Here is a 24,369-nt window from a genome sequence, read left to right on the forward strand (position 1 = left end):
AAGGTTTTTGAGATTTGGTAAAGAAAGTTTAATAACCTCTAACATTTTGGAATGCTCATAAATTAAAATAAATGTTTATTTGGCAGGTAAGTAGAGATGAGCAATAGAATGTAAAATTGCCTCATAATATTTTGTTGTGTTTATGGCAAGGATGATAAAGTAACAATAAAAAGTATTAAGAAAATGAATCACTCTGTTTGGTCATAGTGCTTTACAAACACAAACTGTTCTCAAATTTACACATTATCTAGAGTAGTGTTTCCCAAAGTCACGGTCAGGACCCCGGTTTGGATGTTAGATCAACCTGTGGGGTCTTGAGATCCTCAGAAGTCATACTAAATGGCAAAAAATGATAATGGTACATAAATATGCATGCAAAAATATTACAACAGATAAAGAATCAGTACTTCCAAATATAGTAAACAATGTTGGGTGTTTATATTGTTTGTATGGTCACAATACAGTGTGTAACTCAATTTCTAGTATTTCTTGCATATTCAGTTGATATCTGGGGCCTCAAGAGTCTTCCACTGTTCTTTTGTGGGTCATGACCAGAACACACAGTAACAGCGGAAACCCCGATGAGACGGCCTTTCTTCTCGATCAGTGCAATGCTGCCCCTGAAACAATTGAAACTGCATGACTTTGTGTGGTCCAGTCTAAAAAAATCTCTGTGTGAAAGCAAACCAGGCCAACTGAAGGTGTGAATTTTCTAACTTTTACTGATCCCAGGACTGATCCCTGGACTGAACCAGCAGTGTGAATGTGCTCTTAATTGTAACTAGGAGCTTATAGTGAGCCAGTCAGGTGTTCTCACAATGCCTACAAATTGTTGGTATCTGTCAAAGTTTCTTTGTTTTCTACTGAGTACCCAAAACGGTGCCGCACAAATTATTTAAAAGAAGCAAATGCTTCTTCAATAGTGTCATCGGACAGTCTGATAAGCAGCCTTTATTAGTCTGTAAACACGACAGGGCAATTCAAATACTAAGAGTCTCAAATATATAGATACAAAAGAGTATCAAGCTTAAAGTACACACTTTCATATTTAACACATTTAATAATAGCTTACACTTACTTCACTAGACAAATGTTGATGTGGCAACTGGTTTTTGCTTTGCGAGAAAGGCTTCACTTTAACTAGAAATAGTGTGCCCTTTGTAACATCCTGAGATCTTGGGCCACCAGATCTTGTTGCACCCCAATATCATCAAACTACACATCAGTATATAAATTTAAGCGTTTATTGATGCTCTCATGAAAACAATAATGTAAAATGTGTTCAAATTGCAAAATAATCCTAATCTTACTGTCAGTGCTTGAGATTCACAAAGATTGTGCATTGCAGGTGAGGACACGATGACGGGGGATGGAGGGGAGTACCTGAGAGCAGAGGACATATGGAAACTGCAGGACGACTCTCTGCCTGAACATTTTCTGGACAGCTTCAGCTACATAAGCCACAACCTGGACAGGTGAAAAAACCACACATGCACAATGACCACACATGTATTGTAAGACAAGTCACCTGTACCTTCAACAGCTGTTGAAGGTGTGGGGGACCTATCTTACCATGCATTTACCAAACACTCCTGTTTTTTAACCTTGCTGTCAAGCGAATAAAAACAATATAACAAACAGTCAGAAGCCGTGGCTTTCCAACAGGTCCCAGCGCACTCCTATTCACCAAAGCTTTCATCAGAGAGAAGAAGTTCTCATTGAAGACATACTGTCAAGCCACCAGGTGGGGGAACATCTAGCAACATCCTTTAGGCCTCTCCTTGAATTTCTTTTTTTAAGATCCAGTTGACCAGCTGATGTTTGCTTTCTAGATGTCAGCGTTGTCTAGAGAGCACGACAAGGAAACTTTCCGTCTGAGCTGGGGTGCTGAACACCTTGATAATGTCATGCTGTCCTCCAGTCTGCTACACTCCGGGTATACAAACACACGTTGTCGCACTTAGACATGCTTACAACTTACTGTATTTATGCCAATAGAATACAATTCTGCTTGGGTTCTTGTTAAGTTTGACCCTACTGGTCAAAGTGATTGGAGTCAGTTTAAGCTTTTGCTACTTTTGTTTGTGACAGCAGACATTGTTAAGATTAAGTGAATAGCAATTTTCTTGCAGTCATTTCCTATGAAGATCAACAATCACCTGCCTTACTTGAATGGAACCTTGTTTGTGCTAGTTATTGCAATGCTACAGAAATTGTGACTTTATAACAATCGATTATCTTTAAATAATGACTCCATGTACACTGTAGTTTCTTTATAACTAGAAATACATAAGCCCCATCAAAATCTAACAAAGGTTTTCTTTAATTTTTTTCTGTTAATCCTTCACAACTATGTTCCTGCACTCTGAAAACTGCTGGGTTAACAAAAAGCCAATTAGGGTTATTTTGATAATGCATTTCTGTATCAAATATGGGACTGATCCAAACCCTGGGTTGCTCTAACATAATTAAATTGGATCATTGATTGTGACATTTTGGGTTAGTTGGCTTAAAGTGATTAAACAAATAACCCAGATTACTGAACAAATAAAAATAAATCTATTTCATGTTTAGTTTAAATCTCCCTTAGAAATTATGATATCAAATCAAATAAAAGTAATATCCTTTTTATGTCTAATGAAACTTTTACTTAAAAACAATGAAATACTTAAAATGCAGCACTGTATATGTGTTACCATTCACCTCAGGGCATCTTTTATTACCGGACAATTAGATTATTACATCCATACAACTGAATTAAATATTAATGTTGAAAGTTATTTGCAAAACAATCTGTTAAAATGTAAATGTCAAACATAACTAGCACTACTATGCTGTAGACAAGGTTCAATCTGATCAGGTTCCTGTATAGTTTAAAATGACAAAAGAATGAAGCTCATTTCAGTCTCTTCTCTAACTCAACAAACTGCGTCTCAAGTTTTGATCCAATCTTTGGTTAAAACAGCCTAATTTCTGTCCCATCAACATAAACTCAGCATTTGGAATAATGAAATAACCCAGCAGTTTTAATTGGTGGTTGTTGTTTTTTTGGTGTGCTCTTTCTTTTTTTCTTCACATGCTTGTATGTATTCCTGTGTCTGGTTGGGTTTGTTTTCACTTTTACTTATTCTTTATTCTCTTCTTCTCTTGTTGCTTCTCTCCATTGTCTTCTCTTGGTTCTGTTTGTGATTGCGTGTCTGTGTGTCACTGCTGTGTTCTGCTTCTAGCCGTTCCTCTCCATGCCTAGACCATGACAACAGCAGGTGATTCTCTTGAATATGTGCTTGTATCTGATTACCTCAGTCCTGTATTATTAACATTCTCACTCCCATCCTATTCCGCATGGTTTAACAATGCATGACTTTATTTGACCTGGTTTTAGGTTTTTAAAAATTCTGAAAGCTCTAAACCATTGTTTTTTTATGAAGATTTAAGTTTTGTTATCTAGTGATCTATGGATATATAGTGAAAAAATACTGTTTGTATTCATTTTTAGTCTTTATAAAAATATATTGCAGCTTTATTTTTCACATAGTTCTCATGAGCCAGCAGTAATCAGTAGTGTCAAGTTTTCAAGAATTAACAGAAAACATCCAAAGTAAATAATTGTCAGTTTTTTGCTCTTATTACAAATATACAGCTTCACAAGTTTACCTGAACTATAAAAACACATACAACCTGTTTTCCTTCACTATCTGCCAATAAATTAGACTTTTTCTGTCTCTGGTCAAAATGTTTAAGTAGCAATACATTTCTGTGAGTTTTTTTTTTTATCCATTTCTTCAAAGTCAGTAGTTTATACATAGTAAGATTACTCTAGCCCAGACAATGATGTCATGGCTTTGTAGATTTCTGATAGGTTATCTGAAGGCCCACCTGTAAATGTATTTAAAAAAAAACCACATATCTTCTTCCTTGTGTAACATTATGGAACCATTCAGAAAGGAGAAGTGAAGATGCTGGTTTAACCCACTATTCCACACAGACCAACGTTTCTGGTACAATTTGGGATGCTCTAAGATTCAGTTATGACACAGGTAAAGTAGAGATAAATAAATTGTGAGATTCTGCTTGATCCGCACCAGCTAGAACATGGTCACTACAAAAGAATGAGGTTTTGGTGGAAGAAGAATGAAGAGCTGATGGTGGAAGATGAGAATGCCTTTGTTTTGTGGTCAAGATACTGCTTTAAGAATCCCCAACTGGATTAAGCATACATGCCTATGAATCAATTAGAAATCGGTTACAATACCTACGAATGACTTATGAATTTGTTAAGAATTAACTGAGATTTTTGGGATATGGGAGTTCTGCACCAAAATTATGAAAAGCTTAAAATTTTTGCCCCGAATTCCAAATGGCTCAAGAATTGCAAGAACCGAGTAAGAATAAAATGTGAATCAGCATCGAATTCAGAAATGTACTACAATTAAACTAAGAATCCTAAAAATTTGCTTTTTTTGCCAATTCGTGTCATTTGTAGACCACAAATGACACGAATTGGCAACAAAAGCAAATTTTTGCGGAATGGTGGTATTATCCACAGTAAAACAAGTCCTGTACCGAAACAGGCTGACGAGTCACTAAGAGAAGTTTAACCCATTGCTCTAGAAGCCAAATAACCGTTTACAAATACGATTACAGACAAACCTTAATTCTTGGAGACATGTCCTGTGGTCTAATGAAACTAATATTTTGACCCTGAGGACCATCAATACATTTGGAGGAATTAGGGGGAAGTTTGCAAGGCTGAGAACGCCGTCCTCTGTACAGGAATGGGATCATGACGTTTAGGTGGGTTTTACTGCAGGAGGTACTGGTGCCCTTCACGTAATAGATGGCTCCATATGGAAATAACATTATATGGAAATATTGAAGCTGCAACTTAATATATGAGCCAGAAAGTTAATGCTTAGTCATATATGTTTTTTTTAATTGACAATGACCTTAATCATCTGTGAGAAGTTTGTTGAAGAATATCCGAAATGTTTGACAAAAGCCATACAGTTTAACAAGCAATTTAGATGAAAACAAAGAAAATCTATATGTATAGAAACGTCTGACTTATAAGAAATTATAAGCATTTAGCAAACAAAAATAATTTTAGGAAACCTAGCTGACCTAAAACAGGAAACGTTTTGTCTGATTTAATTAAAGATGGTCATAAAAATGTCATGTGTTTTTATACAGTGTATGTAAATGTATGAATTTGAGCTGAAAACCTTTGTTTTCTATTTGCTGTAAATGTCTTTTGCTATTTCCTCCTCCATTCAATTTGTCTACATGGAGATTTACAAACACACTAAACAATATTTGTAACAGTATATTTAAACTCTGCCCCTTCCTGGGCCCTCTGTCTTTAGTTTCCTGGTTAGCTTTATGGTTGATGCCAGAGGCGGAGCTATGCGTGGTTGCCGTCACAACGGCCTACGGATCATTGTGCCGCCAAGGAAGTGTTCGGCACCAACGCGTGTGACATGCAGGCTGGTTAAGAGACATCGCTTGGCCTCGATGCCCCCCATGGTGGAGGGTGAGGGGCTCGCTGGTCGCATCATAGAGGTCGGACCGACCGGAGCTCAATTCCTGGGGTAGGTGAATGTTTAAGTATGTAATGGCCACAAACAACTAGATGTGACTTTTCACATACATTAAGCTCTTTTCTTTAAATAACTTCAAAATATCCTTGACAGACCTTTTAGATTCAATCAGTTAACATCCTTACCATGGTGATAGTGTCCTGAGTCTTGTATGTAACATGATTTGGTTCCATGTCTCTCAAAGTCCACTTTAAAATGGCTGATCAGGCAGCTCACGATGCTTCCTTCCCCTGAGGCTGCCAACTCCCAAAGCAGCTGAGTGCTGACTCAGAAAAAAACAAAGAAACAGAAACAGCTAGAAGCTTTTGCCCAGCCCAATTAGAATCAAGCCCAAAAAATATGCCAGATCTAGGCTGTGAAAAAATGTTTTAATGTTTGCTTTGTCACTTTTCGTCAGTTTTTTCTTCGTCAGGTTTCTGCAAAGAAATATGTTTTTTCCTAACATCTTCGGCTTGCTAAGCATCAATCAGTGACTTTCTTCAAGCACTTAAAAGGGTTCAATATCCAAATGGGCAACCTCCAGAGATGACACTGCAAGTAACAGTAACAAAGTAGCTAGCACTAAAGTAGCACAGTGAGCTGCTTCTACTATAGTGTCACACAACTCAAAATGGAAGGCTTTTGAGCGCTGGTCTGTGTAGTGGATCCCATTAAAGGTGCAGCACCTTTAAGCTCTTAGTTCCTTAATGTCTGAAAAAAAAAAAAACGCTATTTGGGAGCCGATTACCCGGTATGGGGGCAATTTAGCCTTAAAGAACTGCGCCCCTACTCATAGAATCTGGGTTTACAGTATGGAACCAATGTTCTTTCTCTTTTTCTTTCATTCTGCCAAAGGTTTTGACCTCAGAAATACCATTCGATATTAGAACTCTACATTAGGCTGCAAAACCCTTTCTTTTGACAACAGAGAGATAAAGTGATAAAGTGATTTGATAAAGTAGGACCTTTACTCAGCTAAGATGATATTTTGTACGCTTTTTTTATATTTATAAAACCTTCACTTTTCCCTTGTAGAAGTAGTGTTTTGAATTAGTGTTAAAGAATGTTCACTCGCGTTATTCATTACAAAATAGACTTTAGTATAACTGATAATTTAAAGATTATGACACCGAATGAGACTCATCACTTATGTACATCATTCTAATTTAAAACAGCCTATCAATCCACTACAAGTGTTTGTTTGAATTAATGTATTTGCCTGCATGAGTGTGTATTCTCAGTGGTATGGTGTGTTCAAACATTTCTTCTTCACTCCTTCCTCTGTGCTGCGTATGGAATCAGTAAGCTCCACCTTCCCACTGCTCCGCCCCCTCTGAATGAGGGCGAGAGCCTGGTCAGTCGCATCCTGCAGCTGGGTCCTCCAGGAACAAAGTTCCTCGGGTAGGATCATGGGCTGGGGGCACCCTGCCACCTTGGAATCCTAATTACATAGGCACTCATTTTTTTCCTTCCATGCATTTTGGATGTAGACTTTTTTACTTACAAAGTTTTTGAATTTATATTGTTTCCTGAATTTCTTTATTTTCTCATATATTTTTTTGCTTTTACTTAAAAAATTGAAGTCTTGATGTGATGGCTCCTGAATTGTGATTTTGTGTTCCTCAGTTACCTCCATGTCCTTGTTTTTTTTTTTTTCAAATAGAGTTGATGCTGCCAATAAATATTCTTTTTAATTATGTTTATGATCGTTTTTCACACTTAGCATGAAATCCTCCCAAAAAAAAATTTGTTTCATGTGATTGTACATAAATGGCTTATATAAAATATTAATTGTATCTACATCCAAACTAAGCCCCGGCAGACTTCTGTTCCTTCTAATTTTAGTCTTTTCTTTTCTTTCACCTTTTAATGCCACACCAGGCCCGTGATTGTAGAGATTCCTCATTTTGCCGCTCTACGGGGCACTGAGAGGGAACTTGTGATCTTGCGGAGTGAAACTGGAGATAACTGGAAAGAACACCACTGTGACTTCACTGAGGAGGAGCTGAACCAAATCCTCAATGGCATGGACGAAAGTAAGGGACAATGATAATAATGATGATGGCAAACGAAGACTGATGAGTTGATTCTCATCCCACAGCTTTGTAATAAAAACGTTTATGCAAACTAATTTGTAAAACAGCATAGAATATAGCGTCACATCAAGATAACTGTTGCTCTTGTGATTTGGATATATTAAATGATTAAACAAATCAATGATTGAAGAGAGTAAGGGGCAGTATTTGTCTCTAACTTTTACAGAGCTTGATTCCCCTGAAGAACTTGAAAAGAAGAGAATTTGCCGGATCATCACCAGAGACTTCCCACAGTATTTTGCTGTGGTATCAAGGATAAAGCAGGACAGCCATCTGATTGGTCCAGAGGGTGGCGTGCTCAGTAGTACTCTAGTGCCCCAAGTTCAGGCTGTCTTCCCTGAAGGTGCCCTCACTAAGAAGATCAGAGTCGGGCTACAGGTGCATACATTCGGAAAGAAATTGTCTTAATGCTAGAGATGCACTGAAGAGAGTTGTGTGGCCAATTTCTGATTTATTGTTTTTTGCAAAGCCTTTGGACACAATGATTACACAGTTGATCATTTTGTCTGTCCCAGCATCCTATATTAGCGATTAGCGAGGTTAGCATGGTTAGCATTGGTAAATGTGAACAGGAGTGTCTTTGTGTATTCACAAGAGAATGTAGAACCTTTATTTCTGAGATTTCCAGCCCACTGCCAACATTTTCAGGTCTAGCATGTTCCATGACAGACACCAATTGAAAGCTCAAATGGATAAAAAACTGCAAATCTGCAGCAAGTCTAGCTCTGATTAACAACTTCCATACTAAAGAGTTTTGTTAGCGCAGCCTATTAGTGCTAACAGGTCGGATACGTTGGTCATTGGTCAGGTCCTGATAATTGGCCCATTCTGGTCGCATTTTGTTATTTATTAGGGAGTATGGATCAGTATTTTGATATTTTTGTTTAGCAGGTTGAAATTCATTATAGATATAAAGTACAAAATACCTATCTAATGTGGTTAATGTTTGATTGCAGATAAACTTTCCTGACACTATAAAAAAAGCTTAAGTTCTTTACGATGATGCTTTGCCTCTCACATTCTCAATACTTTTTATTAATTTGCCTACTGCCTTAATATTCTTATTTACTATCAGTTTCTGGAGTTTATTTGTGGAGCAGCAGTAAAGAATTGGAAAATTCAGGTTTCCATAACACAGTTAATGTATTTTGCCTCTCATTCTAGGCTCAGCCCATTGATGTGGAGCTGGTGAAAAGGATTCTTGGCAACAAAGCCACTTTTAGCCCAATTGTTACGTTAGAGCCGAGACGGAGGAAGTTCCATAAACCAATCACCATGACAATCCCAATTCCCAAAAGCTCCAACACCGATGGGCATACTGTGTTCAGTGGGGAGACCCCCACTTTACGTTTGCTCTGCAGTATAACAGGTAATGTGGCAAATAATCAGAACTATTTTGGTAAAATTCTTAAAATAATAACATCTGTAATGCCTTCTAAAAACATCTGTTTGTCCACTAGTTTAAAAAAAACTGAAAATAATAGTTTAGATATTTTTTACTGATGTATAAATTATTTAATAATAATAAAACATAAAAAATATTGTTTGAGTTGATAATATAATGCAAAATTATTTAGAAAATTATTTTCATTAGTTTTTTAGGTTAATTTGACAGCTGTATTGTATTTTCTATTTCAGAAAATTACAAAAACGAAATAAAAAATGCACTCAGTGTAACACGTTCTGTAACATACCATTGTTCTGTGTTTCAGGTGGAACCACACCCGCCCAATGGGAGGACATCACTGGCTCCACACCGCTCACCTTTGTTAACCAATGTGTTTCCTTCACCACCAATGTGTCAGCAAGGTAAACTGGTGTTTCTTTTGAAGGTCTGCTGGTGTGGATTGTATGTGTGTTGTAAGCTCAGTGTTCTTCGTTAACTAGTCTGCTGGTTACTAATTGCTGGTCACTGGAATTCACAGGTTCTGGCTCATAGATTGCAGACAGATCCAGGAGTCTGTTAATTTTGGGACACAGCTGTACAGAGAAATCATCTGCGTACCCTACATGGCTAAGTTTGTCATCTTTGCCAAAACGCTTGACCCCATTGAGGCGCGGCTGCGGTGTTTCTGCATGACAGACGACAAGATGGACAAAACCTTGGAGCAGCAAGAGAACTTCACTGAAGTAGCACGCAGCCGCGATGTTGAGGTGCCGGTTATAAATACGTAAAATGAGGAAAATATTTTGTAGCATAATAAAATCTAGAAGCTAAAAGAAAAGAAAAAAGACATTTAAGAAGATATGCCACTTTTTTTTTACAGATAAAGCTTGGTTAAAATCTAGAATTATCATAATTTTTGTGGGGAACTGAATACACAAAAGCATTTTTTCTTACCATTGTACTTAAAAAGTGGTTATACAACTAAATGGAGCAATTATGGTTTATATCATAATCACATATTATCCAAACACAGGTGCTGGAGGGAAAACCAATATATGCAGACTGCTTCGGAAACCTTGTACCTCTTACCAAGAGTGGACAACACCACATGTTCAGTTTCTTTGCCTTCAAAGAGAACAGACTGGCACTTTTTATTAAAGTACGTCCATACCACCAATAAACATTTCTAGAGTGTCCTTTTGGTTCTCTTTAAATATGCTCTACATTCAGTCATTTATTCAATGAACAGATTCGAGATACTGCCCAGGAGCCCTGTGGTCGTTTGTCCTTCGCTAAGGAACCACGCACATACCGAAGTCTTCATCACAATGCTATCTGCAACCTTAACATCACTCTTCCGACATACTCAAAGGTGAGTTGAAATGTCTAAACTGAAACTGAAATTTTTATTGTTTTGTATTTCTACTGTAATATGCATTGTTTCTAGTTGCAGAGACTTCTATGTTGTTTTTTCTTTCTTCTCCTTAGGAGTCTGACTCAGACCAAGATGGGGAAGATGAGGTAAATTAAATTTTATGTGCCCTATTTTAAAGAAAAAAAATGATAGCGTAACTGGGTTATAACAATGAATGTTTAATCCTTTCTTTTCAGAGTGAGAAGAGTGATAAGAAATGTAAGTTTTCATTCAGTAATATTTTTTCCAACCTTTTATATTTGAAACACATAAATGTTACATTTTTAAATAATAGCATTAAGCCCAGAAAGATGGCTTTATATGAGACCAAACTGTGTTCAGTTATTTGTCATAAAGCAATCATTAAAATTCTAAAGCTTGACTTTTAAGTAACTGTTGGAAGCCAAATGTGACAGAACAATTTGTGAACCGTCCTTCTTATTTTGCTCCACTAACACAGTTTGTAGTAACATGTATGTTAATGGCAGCTATGCTATGGCTGTGTTCCTCTTAATGCATCTACTAACTAACAGATCTGAATCTGCTAACCCTCTCCACCTCCTAGCATTTTAAAATTTTCAGTAGTTTGATTTTTTTAACAGTCACTAATGGGTTATGGTCAAAATAGTACTTTTTACTTTGTTTAAAATGGTTTTGATTTGGTCACTTTAAGTACCTATCGTCCATCTATTTTGTACTAACAAAATATTGAAAGTATTAATTTTGACCTTGTTTTTCTTTGTTTACACACATCTAATGGTTTCATTAGCAGCATGTCTTAAATATTTATTAGCTCTGTGCAGAAATTCAACCCAAAATCAAAAAATGTTGGAAGGTCCGCCCAGGAAACACATAAACCAATAAAAAATAAACAAGGAATGTTACACTTACTTTAAATTAAGTTTAATTGCACACTCTTTGAATCCAAGACATTTAATGTATTCCATACTATGATGCTGCCATTTTTATTTCCTCATACGTATGCTGTGGCTTTAAGGACATTGTATTGGGAAATAGTGCAGCTATTATTTTGTATTATTTTATCTACAGACATGATTTTTAGATATGAAATATTTCTTGGTCCTCATCACATTTTCCTTTTCAAGAATTTTAACTAATTCTCTTCAATAAGCTCTCTACAGCAGCTTGCCATCCATAAAAACAGACCAAATGCTTTGATGATAGCTTATGATGCTCTAATATTTGTTATTATAAAATGACTGTTAAAGTATTTTAGTATTTTTTTTAATTTTTATCATTAGTACTGCCATTACGATTGTAACTTCAGTTTGCTAAGAGGATGTTTTTATATAACTATGCAAAAAAGTGCCTTCCTTGGAACCTGAAGTCATTGCAGTTATTTCTGAAAGTAGAAAATCCTCTACATTTTTTGAATTCTTCCAAGCATTTTGACTTTAAAGAGTGGAGTAAAGAGCAGAGAGAACACAAATGTATTACTGAGGGCTGCATTTCACTATCACACATGTGCAAAAAAAATTTAATAACTACTGCAGTCTCAAAATAAAAAATTTTCATAAGAGGATGCATTTTCAAGTCAGGCGTGGTCTCAATCGTAGTATACCTACAATTGGAAACATAGCTCACAAGTGTAAAGGTATAGGAACAGTAGCTACATCACCCAGTGGCAGCAAAAGTCTTTCAATGGTTTCAAACTTTCAATGGTTCCCACCAAATTTCTGAGGAAGCAGGTGGTCAAAAAACTGTCTGACTGCAAAAGGCGTTCAGCAAGACACCAGCCTCTGAGATTTCAGTTTGCACAGTAATGTGCATACTAAACTCTGAAGGTGGTTGTCATGAAAGAGTTTAATTATTTTGAGACTGCAGTAGTCATTCAAAGGGGCATTTTGTATTTTTATTTGGAGAAACCACTATCAGTATTACTTGTGTTGAGATATTGAAACTGTCGTTCTTTGTACATTTTGCCAATAAACCTAATTTGAACTGGTGTTGAATAATTTCTGACGTTCAATTAATACCGTCTTCAGTCTTCAATAAAATTAAAGTCAGTTTACATTAAGAAATCACCACTTATCAGTTTAAAACAACACTTGTTATCATGTTTCAACCTTCTCTGATTTTGGGTTGTATTTAACAAGCAATACCATCTTGTTTGTTCTTTATTTCCCACTATGTACAGAAATATTATTCTAGCTAACATCGCACATATGCCTAGTTTATCCTCACACTAAATATTATCTTTAATTAAATATTTTCTTTGACTCTCTTTTGTATTATTTTTATGCAAGTAGACTTTAAAAAAAGTAAATTATCAGTGACATAGGCATGCTTAGTATATACCTCCTCTCCTAAAAGCACTTTAATTCTCCTCAGTTTAATACCTAGTATAGCAAGACCTCTCAATGTCAGCTGCAATCTTGAGAATGTTTGTTATTCTGTCTTGTCAGTTCATTTCATATGTAGGTACTTTGTTACATTCTGTGCTTTTTGTATAGTTTGTGTTAGATACCAACATTTGTATTAGAGAACATCAGATTTGCATTTTTCTTGTCCCCATTCTACCTACCTTATTTTACTCCTCTTCGCTTTTGCTTATGCTGTTGCTGCTCTTTTTCTTTTCAAACTTTTCTGGACTACTTTGTCCCCTTTTTGGCCTTTTTCTTCAAGATTTCCTTATCTTCTGCCCTGTCAGTCTTCTTCTTTCACTGTGAACTGAAGATGGGTATTTGATGACATTGTCTTGATGATGGTTTTCTGATATCTCTCTTTCCCACTTGATTTGTCCCATATGTTATCTACCCTTTTTGGTTATGAAACTTTTTTTCTTTGAAGATGATGAATCTGAGTCCACTGAGACATTCTCCCTGAGAACTAACCAACTTCTTGATCCTGCAACTCTTGCAAGTCCAGACATTCTGTCAGACATATCGGACATCAGAACATATGCAGTATTTCCAACAGATGTCTATGACGAGAGAGCTAGAGGTGTAGTTTTGGTTGAAAAAGAATCCTTTGCTGCATTGGAACCCTTCAAAGATAGGTCTGAAAAGACTGGAGAGATTCAAAAAGAGGACCTAATTTGTAGCAGTCCATTAGTGAAAGAAATGACAAAAGTCAAGACGGACATGGGAGAAAATTTTGAATGGGGACTTGCTGTGAGATATAATTCTCAAGAAGATCAAAACAGATCTGATCAAGATACTATAGAGCAAATAGCCCTACATAGCAAACAACGTCCCCCAAATATTAAAAAGCCTATACGGAAAAAACTTAGAGAAAGAGAGCTGTCTAGGTGTAGCAGCTCTGAGGGAGAGCTGGAAAGGGTGAGCTCAGAGGAATCTTTGGATGGTGAAGCCATTCTTAAAGAGAGTGGCTTTCCAGCTAGCTCATTTACTGAGCCCCCAATTTCTCCGTTAGTTGTTGAGACACCTATAGGGTCCATAAAAGACAAAGTTAAAACTTTACAGACCAAAGTTGAACAGGAGGACATGCAAAAAACTAGTCAGGGTGTAGGGAATGAGGAAAGATCTTTCATCATTTTAAAGAAGCGAGAAGAAGTCATGCCAGAACTTCCTCGAGTTCCCAAGTCACCTAAATCTCCAAGATCTCAGACAGAAAGATTAGAGGAGACTATGTCAGTGAGGGAACTAATGAAAGCTTTCCAGACTGGACAGGACCCGTCAAAATGTAAATCTGGTCTCTTTGAGCATAAGGCACCACTTTCCTCTCATAGTGAAACATTGATCTACGAACCAACAGATACCGAAGAGAAACGGGGGGCAGAGCAAAGTCCAACCTATGAGAGCTCCATTATTTTCTACCGAGAAGGGGGAGTGGATAAACTGGACAAGGCAGACATAAGGGATGAGCAAGTTAGCTCAGTCAGAAATACTACTGAGAAAACACAGTTGATATCAGAAAGACCTTCCAATGGAAAGACAGTAAAGTTTGCTGAAACAGTTCAATATGATGTTGGAAATGATGGCCTACTGACAGAGTTCAGTCAGAGTAAGCTGCAAGACAAAGATACACTGTCTGTTAAGGAGCGGATGAAAATATTCCAAACTGCACAGGATTTCCCAGAAACCACTGCAGGGCTTTCACAACACAAAGCCATAGCTGCTTCTTTTGTGTCTGAATCTAAATCCCAGGACCCAGCTGAGAGCCTCACAGCTCTTTGTCCACAGGGTAATCCCATTTTATATGACAGTACAGAAGATCAACCAGCAAATCTCATTGGACATAAATCTGAGGACTCAGCAGTTTCAGATGTTTCTTCTTTTGGGGGGACAATTGCATTTCCTAATATTGCTCAAAGTGACCCAGTACGTGTTAGTTCCCCAGGTGAAGAGGAAGGTAACCACACTCTGTCTGTGAAGGAGCTGATGAAAACCTTCCAGGACCCTTTGAAAACTAAATCTGAACAATTTAAATCAGTTGGCCCTGGACACATTCAAATAGTTAAACCCAACGATGTTACATCTCCCCAAACACAAAAGGATATTCACACCTCTGCTTTAGTTGCCCAACCAGTAAGTAAAAATATAGATTATAATAATGAATTCCAACAAAGTGCTGATATAAATTATTTTAAAAAGACTGATGAAAAAACTGAGAGGATTCCTTTTGGTGATGAAAGTGTTAGCATTAAGAACGAAACATTGGAGTTGTCAGAGGAAAGCCCAGGAAAAATGCAGTTAGATAGATCACTCTTAAGCACTGCTAGGGGTTCATCTGAGGAAACTCAAATCAGCCCAGATCGCAGACCTTCTGAGGACTTCAGTGCTGACATAAAGGCTGAGCTGGAAGAAAATCCTGAGTATCAGCTGTTTAGGCACACTCAAACAGTATCAGATGTCAGTTATCAACTGTTGGTCCTTGAAGAAGACCAGCAGTTACCTGGTGATTCTGACACAAATCTAGTGTCTCAATACAGTCCTTGTTATGTGGGAGACATCAGCTCTGCCAGTCCTGAGAGTCCCAAGCATGAAGGCTTGGCTGAATCTTCAGACAAAAGTATTGACTCAACAGCCTCTCGTTCCAGTTCAGAGGAAGTACAAAATTCTGACACCCACCAAGGAAGGAATGAAATGACCTTTACTATTTCTTTAAGTGAAGACAAAAATGAAGAGAATATTTTTGAAGCTGGTGAGGCAAATACACCAGCTGATTATGAAAGCAAAATACTTTACAGACAAATTGTCACTGAAGAAAAAGAAGTCCTAATCAGGGAGCCAAGACTTCAAGAAATCCAAACAGAGACAAATATATCTTACCAGGCATCTGCAGCAGAAAAGGATGTGCAAGGGATGCAGTTCTTAATAGTGGAGGACTTGGATCAGTTTTCACAGACTAAGCCTTTAAAAGAAATAAAACACCAACAGTGTCAAGAAACAGTTTTACAAACGGAAGCAGATAAAGAACCATCTGCATCAATGCCTAATGAAAATAAAAATTCATTGATGGACAAAAGAACACAAGTTTTGACAGAGGAAAATATAGTTATGGCGGTAGATGAAAAAAGAAAAAGTGAACTGAAAATAGACAGAACATCTGAAACTTTAAAAGATATCTCAACAAACTTATCAGTCACTGATGAGAACTTCCCTCCATACAAAGAACACAAAACATGTAAAATAAAACACAGTCAAGATAGTGAAAGAGGAGCATCTGGTGACATAACAGAGGAAAATGACCCTTTGAGATTGAGGAGAGGCACAAGAGAGAAACAAGAAGGCAGTGACTTGATGGAAGGACTCCCAGTGAAGGAAGAATTGGGTAACAAGAATACCTCATTTAGTGCCTATACTGAAACAATGGGTGTGGGAGGTATGCTGTCATCAAACAGTAACTTAGATCAGAACCTCCAGGAGATGCCAATGGACAGTAGGCTTATGGGGGAACACATCACCCAGGAGAACTTTAAAGAAGTCATTAACACCAGCAAATATTTTCATGCTCATGTTGAGGTTGATCAATATGGAGAGAAACAAGAACCAACACAGTGTAATATTTGTACAGTCGAAGAACTGATATCAACTGCAGTGTCAGAAGCTCCATTCCAAGAAGTTTCCATCAAGAGGAAAGTACATCAATCTGTACCTGAGAAGGATATGTCAGAAAGTCTCAAAGAAAAGCCAGTGACAAGACAAAGCCATACCGAAGAAGATCTGGTCAATGAGAGCTGCGATAAACTTATATTGGCAAGGGGCAACTTAGGGGATGTAGTGCAGAAGGAGAAAAACCTGCAGGCAGCTGTATCTGAAGTCAAACATCCAACAAAATTTGTGGATTCAGATGAATGTATTAAAGAAGAGCTAGTGACAAGAAAAGGCCATCTGGAAGAGGATGTTGTCTATGAGGACTGCAAAGAAATAAAACTGTCTAGGGGTCGTTCAGAAGAAAAGACAGCGGAAGAGGAAAACTCACAGACTGCTGCACTAACAGCCAAAGAAGAAAGAACAAATTCTGTTTTTGAGACTCCATTCCAGCAAGTTCATATTGAGAGAATGATACATCCAGAAAAATCAGTAACTGAGAAGAATATCTCAGGGATGTTATCACATCTCAGTAGTGATCTAGAAGAATATGTTGAAGGATGCCCACTAGAGCCACAAAGACATTTAGAGATAGATTTGGTCAATGAAAGCTGCAAAGACATTATTCTGTCAAGCAAAAGTTTGACAGACACAAGAGAGGAAGAAGGAAATCTGGAGGCTAATATAGATGGTGTGAAACAGCAAAGTTCAGTTTTTGAGGCTCCAATTCAACAAGCTAATATCAAAAGAGAGGTCAAACATTCCAAATCTGTGAAGAATATGCCAGCCATATTGTCACATCTCAGTAGTGACCTGGATGACAATCTCAAAGAAAAGCCAGCGATGAGACAAAGACATTCTGAGGAAGATCTTGTCAATGAGCACTGCAAAGAAATAAAACTGGAAAGAGATTATTCAGAAGAAAAACTGAGAGAAGAGGAAAATGTACAGACTCATGTAGTTACAATCAAAGAACAAACAGTGTTGGAGACTGAAATTGAAAAATTTTATATTGAGAGAAAAGGAAGCCCACAAAAGCAAATGATTGAGAAAGATATGTCAGGCATGTTGTCACGTTTCAGTAGTGACCTGGATGAATATGTCAAAGAAATGCCAGCGACAAGACAAAGCAGTCCTGAGGAAGATCTTGTCAATGAGATCTGCAAAGAAAGAAAACTGGCAAAGGATGATTTAGAAGACGATGTGGGAGTAGAGGAAAACTTGCTGACTCATGTAGATGGAGTCAAAGAACAAACACAAACCTCAGTTTTGGAGATTCAGTTTGAACAGGTTTATGTTGTGAGAAAAGGAAGCCCACAAAAGTCAGTGACTGAGAAGGATATGTCAAGCATGTTATCACATCTGAGTACTGGCCTAGATGAATATGTCACACAAATGCCAGTGATGACAAAAAGTATTTCTGAGGAAGATTTGGTCAACGAGAGCTGTAAAGAAATAAAATTGGCAAGGGTTAATTCAGAAGACAAGATCGGAAAAGGGGAAAACATTCAACCAGATGCACCTAGAGTCAAAGAACCTGCAGTGTTGGAAACTGCATTTGAAGACGTTTATGTTGAGAGAAAAGGAAGACCTCAAAAGTCATTGACTGAAAGAGATATGTCAGGCTTGTTGTCATGTCTCAGTTGTGATCTGGATGAGTATTTCAAAGAAATGCCAGCGACAAAACGAAGACATCATGAGGAAGATCTGGTCAATGAAAGCTGCAAAGAAATAAGACTGCCAAGGGATAATTTAGCCGATCAGATTGAAGAAGAGGAAAACATGCAGACTGATGAAGCTGTAGCGAAAGAACAAACCAAAATCTCTGTTTCAGAGACTGACTTTGAACAAGTTTATTTTGTTAGAAAAGGAAGCCCGCAAAAGACAGTGACTGAGAAAGATATGTCAGGCATGGTGTCACACCTCAGTAGTGACCTGGATGAATATGTCAAAGAAATGCCAGCGACAAGACAAAGCAGTCCTGAGGAAGATCTTGTCAATGAGATCTGCAAAGAAAGAAAACTGGCAAAGGATGATTTAGAAGACGATGTGGGAGTAGAGGAAAACTTGCTGACTCATGTAGATGGAGTCAAAGAACAAACACAAACCTCAGTTTTGGAGATTCAGTTTGAACAGGTTTATGTTATGAGAAAAGGAAGTCCACAAAAGTCAGTGACTAAGAAGGATATGTCAAGCATGTTGTCACATCTGAGTACTGACCTAGATGAATACGTCACAGAAATGCCAGCGGTGACAAAAAGTATTTCTGAGGAAGATTTGGTCAATGAGAGCTGTAAAGAAATAAAATTGGCAAGGGATAATTTAGAAGACAACATCGGAAAAGGGGAAAACATTCAACCAGATGCACGTAGAGTCCAAGAACACACAGTGTTGGAAACTGAATTTGAGCAAGTTTATGTTGAGCGAAAAGGAAGTCCTCAAAAGCCATTGACTGAAAAAGATATGTCAGGCATGTTGTCATGTCTCAGTAGTGACCTGGATGAGTATTTCAAAGAAATGCCAGCGACAAAAAAAATACATCATGAGGAAGATCTGGTCAATGAGAGTTGCAAAGAAATAAGACTAGCAAGGGATAATTTAGCAGATCAGATTGAAGAAGAGGAAAACGTGCAGACTGATGAAGTTGCAGTCAAAGAACAAACCAAAATCTCCGTTTCAGAGACTGACTTTGAACAAGTTTATGTTGTGAGAAAAGGAAGCCCACAAAAGACAGTGACTGAGAAAGATATGTCAGGCATGGTGTCACACCTCAGTAGTGACCTGGATGAGTATGTCAATCAAATGCCAGTGTCTAGACAAAGCAGTCCTGAGGAAGATCTTGTCAATGAGGGCTGCAAAGAAATAAAACTGCCAAGGGATAATTTAGCAGACCAGACTGAAGAAGAGAAAAACATTCAGAATGATGCAGTTGTAGTCAATGAACAAACAAAACCTTCTGTTTCTGAGACAGATTTTGAACAAGTTTATGATGACAAAGAAGGAAGCCTACAAAAGCAAATGACTGAAAAATATATGTCAGGCATGTTGTTACATCTCAGTAGTGACCTGGATGAATATGTCAAAGAAATGCCAGCGACAAGACAAAGCAGTCCTGAGGAAGATCTTGTCAATGAGATCTGCAAAGAAAGAAAACTTGCAAAGGATGATTTAGAAGACGATGTGGGAGTAGAGGAAAACTTGCTGACTCATGTAGATGGAGTCAAAGAACAAACACAAACCTCAGTTTTGGAGATTCAGTTTGAACAGGTTTCTGTTATGAGAAAAGGAAGTCCACAAACGTCAGTGACTGAGAAGGATATGTCAAGCATGTTGTCACATCTGAGTACTGACCTAGATGAATATGTCACAGAAATGCCAGCTATGACAAAAAGTATTTCTGAGGAAGATTTGGTCAATGAGAGCTGTAAAGAAATAAAATTGGCAAGGGATAATTTAGAAGACAACATCGGAAAAGGGGAAAGCATTCAACCAGATGCACGTAGAGTCCAAGAACACACAGTGTTGGAAACTGAATTTGAGCAAGTTTATGTTGAGAGAAAAGGAAGCCCTCAAAAGCCATTGACTGAAAAAGATATGTCAGGCATGGTGTCACACATCAGTAGTGACCTGGATGAGTATGTCAAAGAAATGCCAGCGACAAGACAAAGCAGTCCTGAGGAAGATCTTGTCAATGAGATCTGCAAAGAAAGAAAACTTGCAAAGCATGATTTAGAAGACGATGTGGGAGTAGAGGAAAACTTGCTGACTCATGTAGATGGAGTCAAAGAACAAACACAAACCTCAGTTTTGGAGATTCAGTTTGAACAGGTTTCTGTTATGAGCAAAGGAAGTCCACAAAAGTCAGTGACTGAGAAGGATCTGTCAAGCATGTTGTCACATCTGAGTACTGACCTAGATGAATATGTCACAGAAATGCCAGCGGTGGCAAAAAGTATTTCTGAGGAAGATTTGGTCAATGAGAGCTGTAAAGAAATAAAATTGGCAAGGGATAATTTAGAAGACAACATCGGAAAAGGGGAAAACATTCAACCATATGCACGTAGAGTCCAAGAACACACAGTGTTGGAAACTGAATTTGAGCAAGTTTATGTTGAGAGAAAAGGAAGCCCTCAAAAGCCATTGACTGAAAAAGATATGTCAGGCATGGTGTCACACATCAGTAGTGACCTGGATGAGTATGTCAAACAAATGCCTGTGTCTAGACAAAGCAGTCCTGAGGAAAATCTGGTCAATGAGGGCTGCAAAGAAATAAAACTGCCAAGGGATAATTTAGCAGACCAGACTGAAGAAGAGAAAAACATTCAGAATGATGCAGTTGTAGTCAATGAACAAACAAAACCTTCTGTTTCTGAGACAGATTTTGAACAAGTTTATGATGACAGAGAAGGAAGCCTACAAAAGCAAATGACTGAAAATTATATGTCAGGCATGTTGTTACATCTCGGTAGTGACCTGGATGAATATGTAAAAGAAATGCCACTTGCAAGTCAAAGACAAGAGGATGATCTGGTAAATGAGAGCTGCAAAGAGACAAAACTGGCAAGAGATGATTCAGAAAACCAGGTGAAAAGAGAGGAAAACTTGCAGAAACATGTTAAAGTCAAAGAACAAACACTATCTTCAGTTATGGAGATTCAGTTTGAACAAGTTTATGTTGAGAGAAAAGATAGTCCACAAATGGCTGTGGCTGAGAAAAATATGTCAAGTTTGTTATCCCATCTCAGTAATGACCTCGATAAATATGCCACAGAAATGCAAGTGACTAGACAACGTCATCCAGAAGAGGGTCTTGTCCATGAGATTTGTAAAGAAATTAAATTGGCAAATGATAAACTAGAAGTCAGTATTGAGGAAGAAACAAACCTGCAAACTGATGTAATTAAAGTGGAAGATCCAACACAAGATTTAGTTTTGGAGACTCCTTACCAACAAGTTTACATGGAAAGACAGGCCCATCCTCAAGAGCCTACAACTGAGAGAGATTTATTAGGCATGTTGTCGCATCTCAGTACTGACCTAAAGAAACATTTGAAAGAAAAGCCAGAAACAACACAATGTCAACCAGATGAGGATATACATCATGGAAACTGCAAAGACGATACACTGACAAGGGACTCTTTAGATGACATAACTGTGGAAGAGGGAAACATGAAGACTCATTTACTTAGTGTTGAAGAACAAAGACAGATTCCGCTTCAACAGGTTTACATTGAGAAACAGAATGAAGTATCGTTGGCAAAAAAGAGCAAACAAGAAATTCCTCCATTCTCTCACGAAGGAAATAGGATGTCCACTGAAGACAGATGTTTTGACAGTGTGGATGTTGGTAAAATGAAATCTGGTGAAAGTGGATGCCAAACATGCCCTGAGGAAAACATTAGTTACAGGAGAGACTCATTGGAAGAGGCTGAAGCAAACATCTCACAAAGAGCTTCACCGGATTCTACTGACTCTGCTGAAGGGACTATGAGTATGGCAAAGTCAAAAGCAAAATTTGCTGATGGTAAAGCTGATCTTGAAAATGTGAGTAGAGCTGCTACTCTTTCAACTCTCAACAGACAGGATTGTTTTGAGGTTCCCAGTACTCGTATTACACTACAACGACCATCTGATTTAGAGGACCTTCAGACTCAAGGGTTTGATGACTCAGATCAGGAGCCATGCCATCGGGATTCATTAGAGAACAGCCCTCTTATGGAAGATAGGTCTTCAGAGAGGTCTCCCGATTCCATTGAGCCAAGCCCTACCAAAGAATCCCCATGTCAAGACTCTCTTGAAGGAAGTCCTACTCAACAAAGGGAGGAACAATTTCAGATGCCAGTACAGACAGCTGTGTATGAAGATTACGCTTCCCAGCTCAAAGCATGTTTTGCTTCTGACAAAGGTATTTCCACAGATGAATATGGCAGGAATACACAAGAAAGCATAACTGTAATCCCACAAGTGGAAAGTAAAATGAAGAATGATGAGTATCCAAATGCTACACACAAAGTAACTGGGGCCAGTATGAGCTCAAACAAGGGTGTTCACTCACTCATCAGGCAAGACTCTGTTGATAGTAAAGACAGCGAGAATGATACCACCAATAAGCAATACACTCCAGAAGAGGAGATGTTTAAAATAGCTGTAAAGATCAAAACATTTGATGAAATGGAACAGGAATCTAAAATGATGAGAGACAAATTGTTGGATGCCCCTTCACTATCCGAAAAAGGTGATTATGATGAAAGCATGATAAATTTAAAATTTGACCTAGCTATACAGACTTCCTCAAAAGATGTGCTGCACAACAGCTGTGAAAAATACATAGCAGAAAGCAGCTCTATTGAACCAGTTGATGAATCATTGTGGGTAACTGCTAGTCAGAAAGATGTAGCTGAGGGAAGTGTCTCTGTGACCCTTGAAGCAGAAATACACAAAGACACGACAGAAGGTGTGAATTCCCTAGTAGCAGAAGCACATTTTTCCTGCTCTGCCACAAGTGAGCATTCCTTACTTGATGACATAGCAACTGAGCCACCATTGACTTGTGATTCAGAGTTTTTCTGGAAACCCCAGGACTACAGAACTACTACAGAGGTAGAAGATGTCACATTTTTTTATAAAAATGTAGCCTTGAAGGAATATACTGGGGCTGAGGACCAAATGCCTCTTGGTGCTGCAGAGGACACAAAAACACCTGAAAAAATAACAGTTCAGACACCAGGTGGGGAGAAAAGCCCAAGTCCTTTTCAGTTTCAGGAAGGGAAGCTATTTGAAATGACTCGAGGCGGAGCCATTGACATGACAAGAAGAACCTTTGATGAAGAAGAGGGAGGCTATTCATTCTTTCATATTGGGGAACATTCAGTTGAGGAAGTTGTTTTGGAGGCAACTGTTTCAGACCCAACCCCTCAAGGGACCCCAAAATCACAGCTGACTCAGGATGTCTGTGATGTAATTTCTAGTCCTAAATCCGAAACTGTCACCAAATCCTCTCTTGAAAAGTCAGAGCTTGAGAAATCACTTCAAAATGTTGATCTCTGCAGCCTTACAGATGTCAAACTTGCTTCTCCAGTTACATCTAAGACTCTTACAGATATTTCAACAGAGGCTGAAAGCCTTGGGCTGTACTATCTAGACACCACAATAGCTGATCTTCAGTCAGAAACCTCAGCTGCTGACCATTTAATGGACTCTGAAAAGAATTGTTCAGACTCCTCATCATCTGATGATGAGGAGTTTGACGAAGATGAAGACCAGTGCTCAGTCATAGAAATGAAATACCATCAAAGTTCACCCCCACCCCTGGAAATCAAAGAAACACCCAAAGTTAGAAAGGAAACATCAGTGAGAGAACCACAGATTTCCGAGCTTGTTCAAGTTGATGCAAATGTAGGAGAAATCCCAACATTTAGTCGTAGAACTAGATCTGAGGGGAACACAACTAAGATCTTTGATAAAAAAGGCAGGTGCTTTTCTGAGAGCAGTCAACAGTCTAAAATATTAAATATTTTCTCCTCCAAACCAGCTTCCTTTACCCACAAGAAAGCTTTACCTGAAGGTGTTGTAGCAAGTTGTCCTCCATTGCACGGAATATCTGTGAGGTCTTCTTTAGAGACTGATGACATGAGCAGCGCTAGTCACATGAGTTCAGATTCTGTTATATTTACATACGACATCCCAGCCTCCCACAGTTCAGATTCTGATGGCAGTCAGTTGCCATTTGTGCATCCTTCTTGCGGAGCAGAGGATGTGTTTGAGTCCAGGCCTGCCTGGGATGACACAGTGGAAACTCAGATGCAGAGAATCGATGATGATCATGCTACAGAATTTACATCAGGTATGGCTCAAGACGAAATGAGCGTTTGGTCTGTCT

The 24,369-nt window shown here is 38.1% G+C and overlaps 1 protein-coding gene across 1 annotated transcript in view; it reads left to right on the plus strand.

Annotated features, from left to right (window-relative positions):
• Nucleotides 1-24,369, plus strand: part of ank2a (ankyrin 2a, neuronal) — a 122,438-nt gene that overhangs the window by 50,425 nt on the left and 47,644 nt on the right. The window contains exons 25-40 of the mRNA XM_047366369.1: nucleotides 1,349-1,475; nucleotides 1,666-1,744; nucleotides 1,833-1,936; nucleotides 3,228-3,263; nucleotides 5,364-5,588; nucleotides 6,879-6,977; nucleotides 7,458-7,612; nucleotides 7,839-8,050; nucleotides 8,837-9,041; nucleotides 9,385-9,481; nucleotides 9,598-9,826; nucleotides 10,093-10,218; nucleotides 10,309-10,431; nucleotides 10,548-10,580; nucleotides 10,671-10,849; nucleotides 17,573-24,333. Coding sequence (XP_047222325.1) covers nucleotides 1,349-1,475; nucleotides 1,666-1,744; nucleotides 1,833-1,936; nucleotides 3,228-3,263; nucleotides 5,364-5,588; nucleotides 6,879-6,977; nucleotides 7,458-7,612; nucleotides 7,839-8,050; nucleotides 8,837-9,041; nucleotides 9,385-9,481; nucleotides 9,598-9,826; nucleotides 10,093-10,218; nucleotides 10,309-10,431; nucleotides 10,548-10,580; nucleotides 10,671-10,849; nucleotides 17,573-24,333 — 8,790 coding nt within the window. The remainder of the gene's footprint in view (nucleotides 1-1,348; nucleotides 1,476-1,665; nucleotides 1,745-1,832; nucleotides 1,937-3,227; nucleotides 3,264-5,363; nucleotides 5,589-6,878; nucleotides 6,978-7,457; nucleotides 7,613-7,838; nucleotides 8,051-8,836; nucleotides 9,042-9,384; nucleotides 9,482-9,597; nucleotides 9,827-10,092; nucleotides 10,219-10,308; nucleotides 10,432-10,547; nucleotides 10,581-10,670; nucleotides 10,850-17,572; nucleotides 24,334-24,369) is intronic.

This window comes from Girardinichthys multiradiatus, chromosome 5 (genome assembly GCF_021462225.1).
Source record: "Girardinichthys multiradiatus isolate DD_20200921_A chromosome 5, DD_fGirMul_XY1, whole genome shotgun sequence".
In the NCBI taxonomy this organism is placed as follows: Eukaryota; Metazoa; Chordata; class Actinopteri; order Cyprinodontiformes; family Goodeidae; genus Girardinichthys; species Girardinichthys multiradiatus.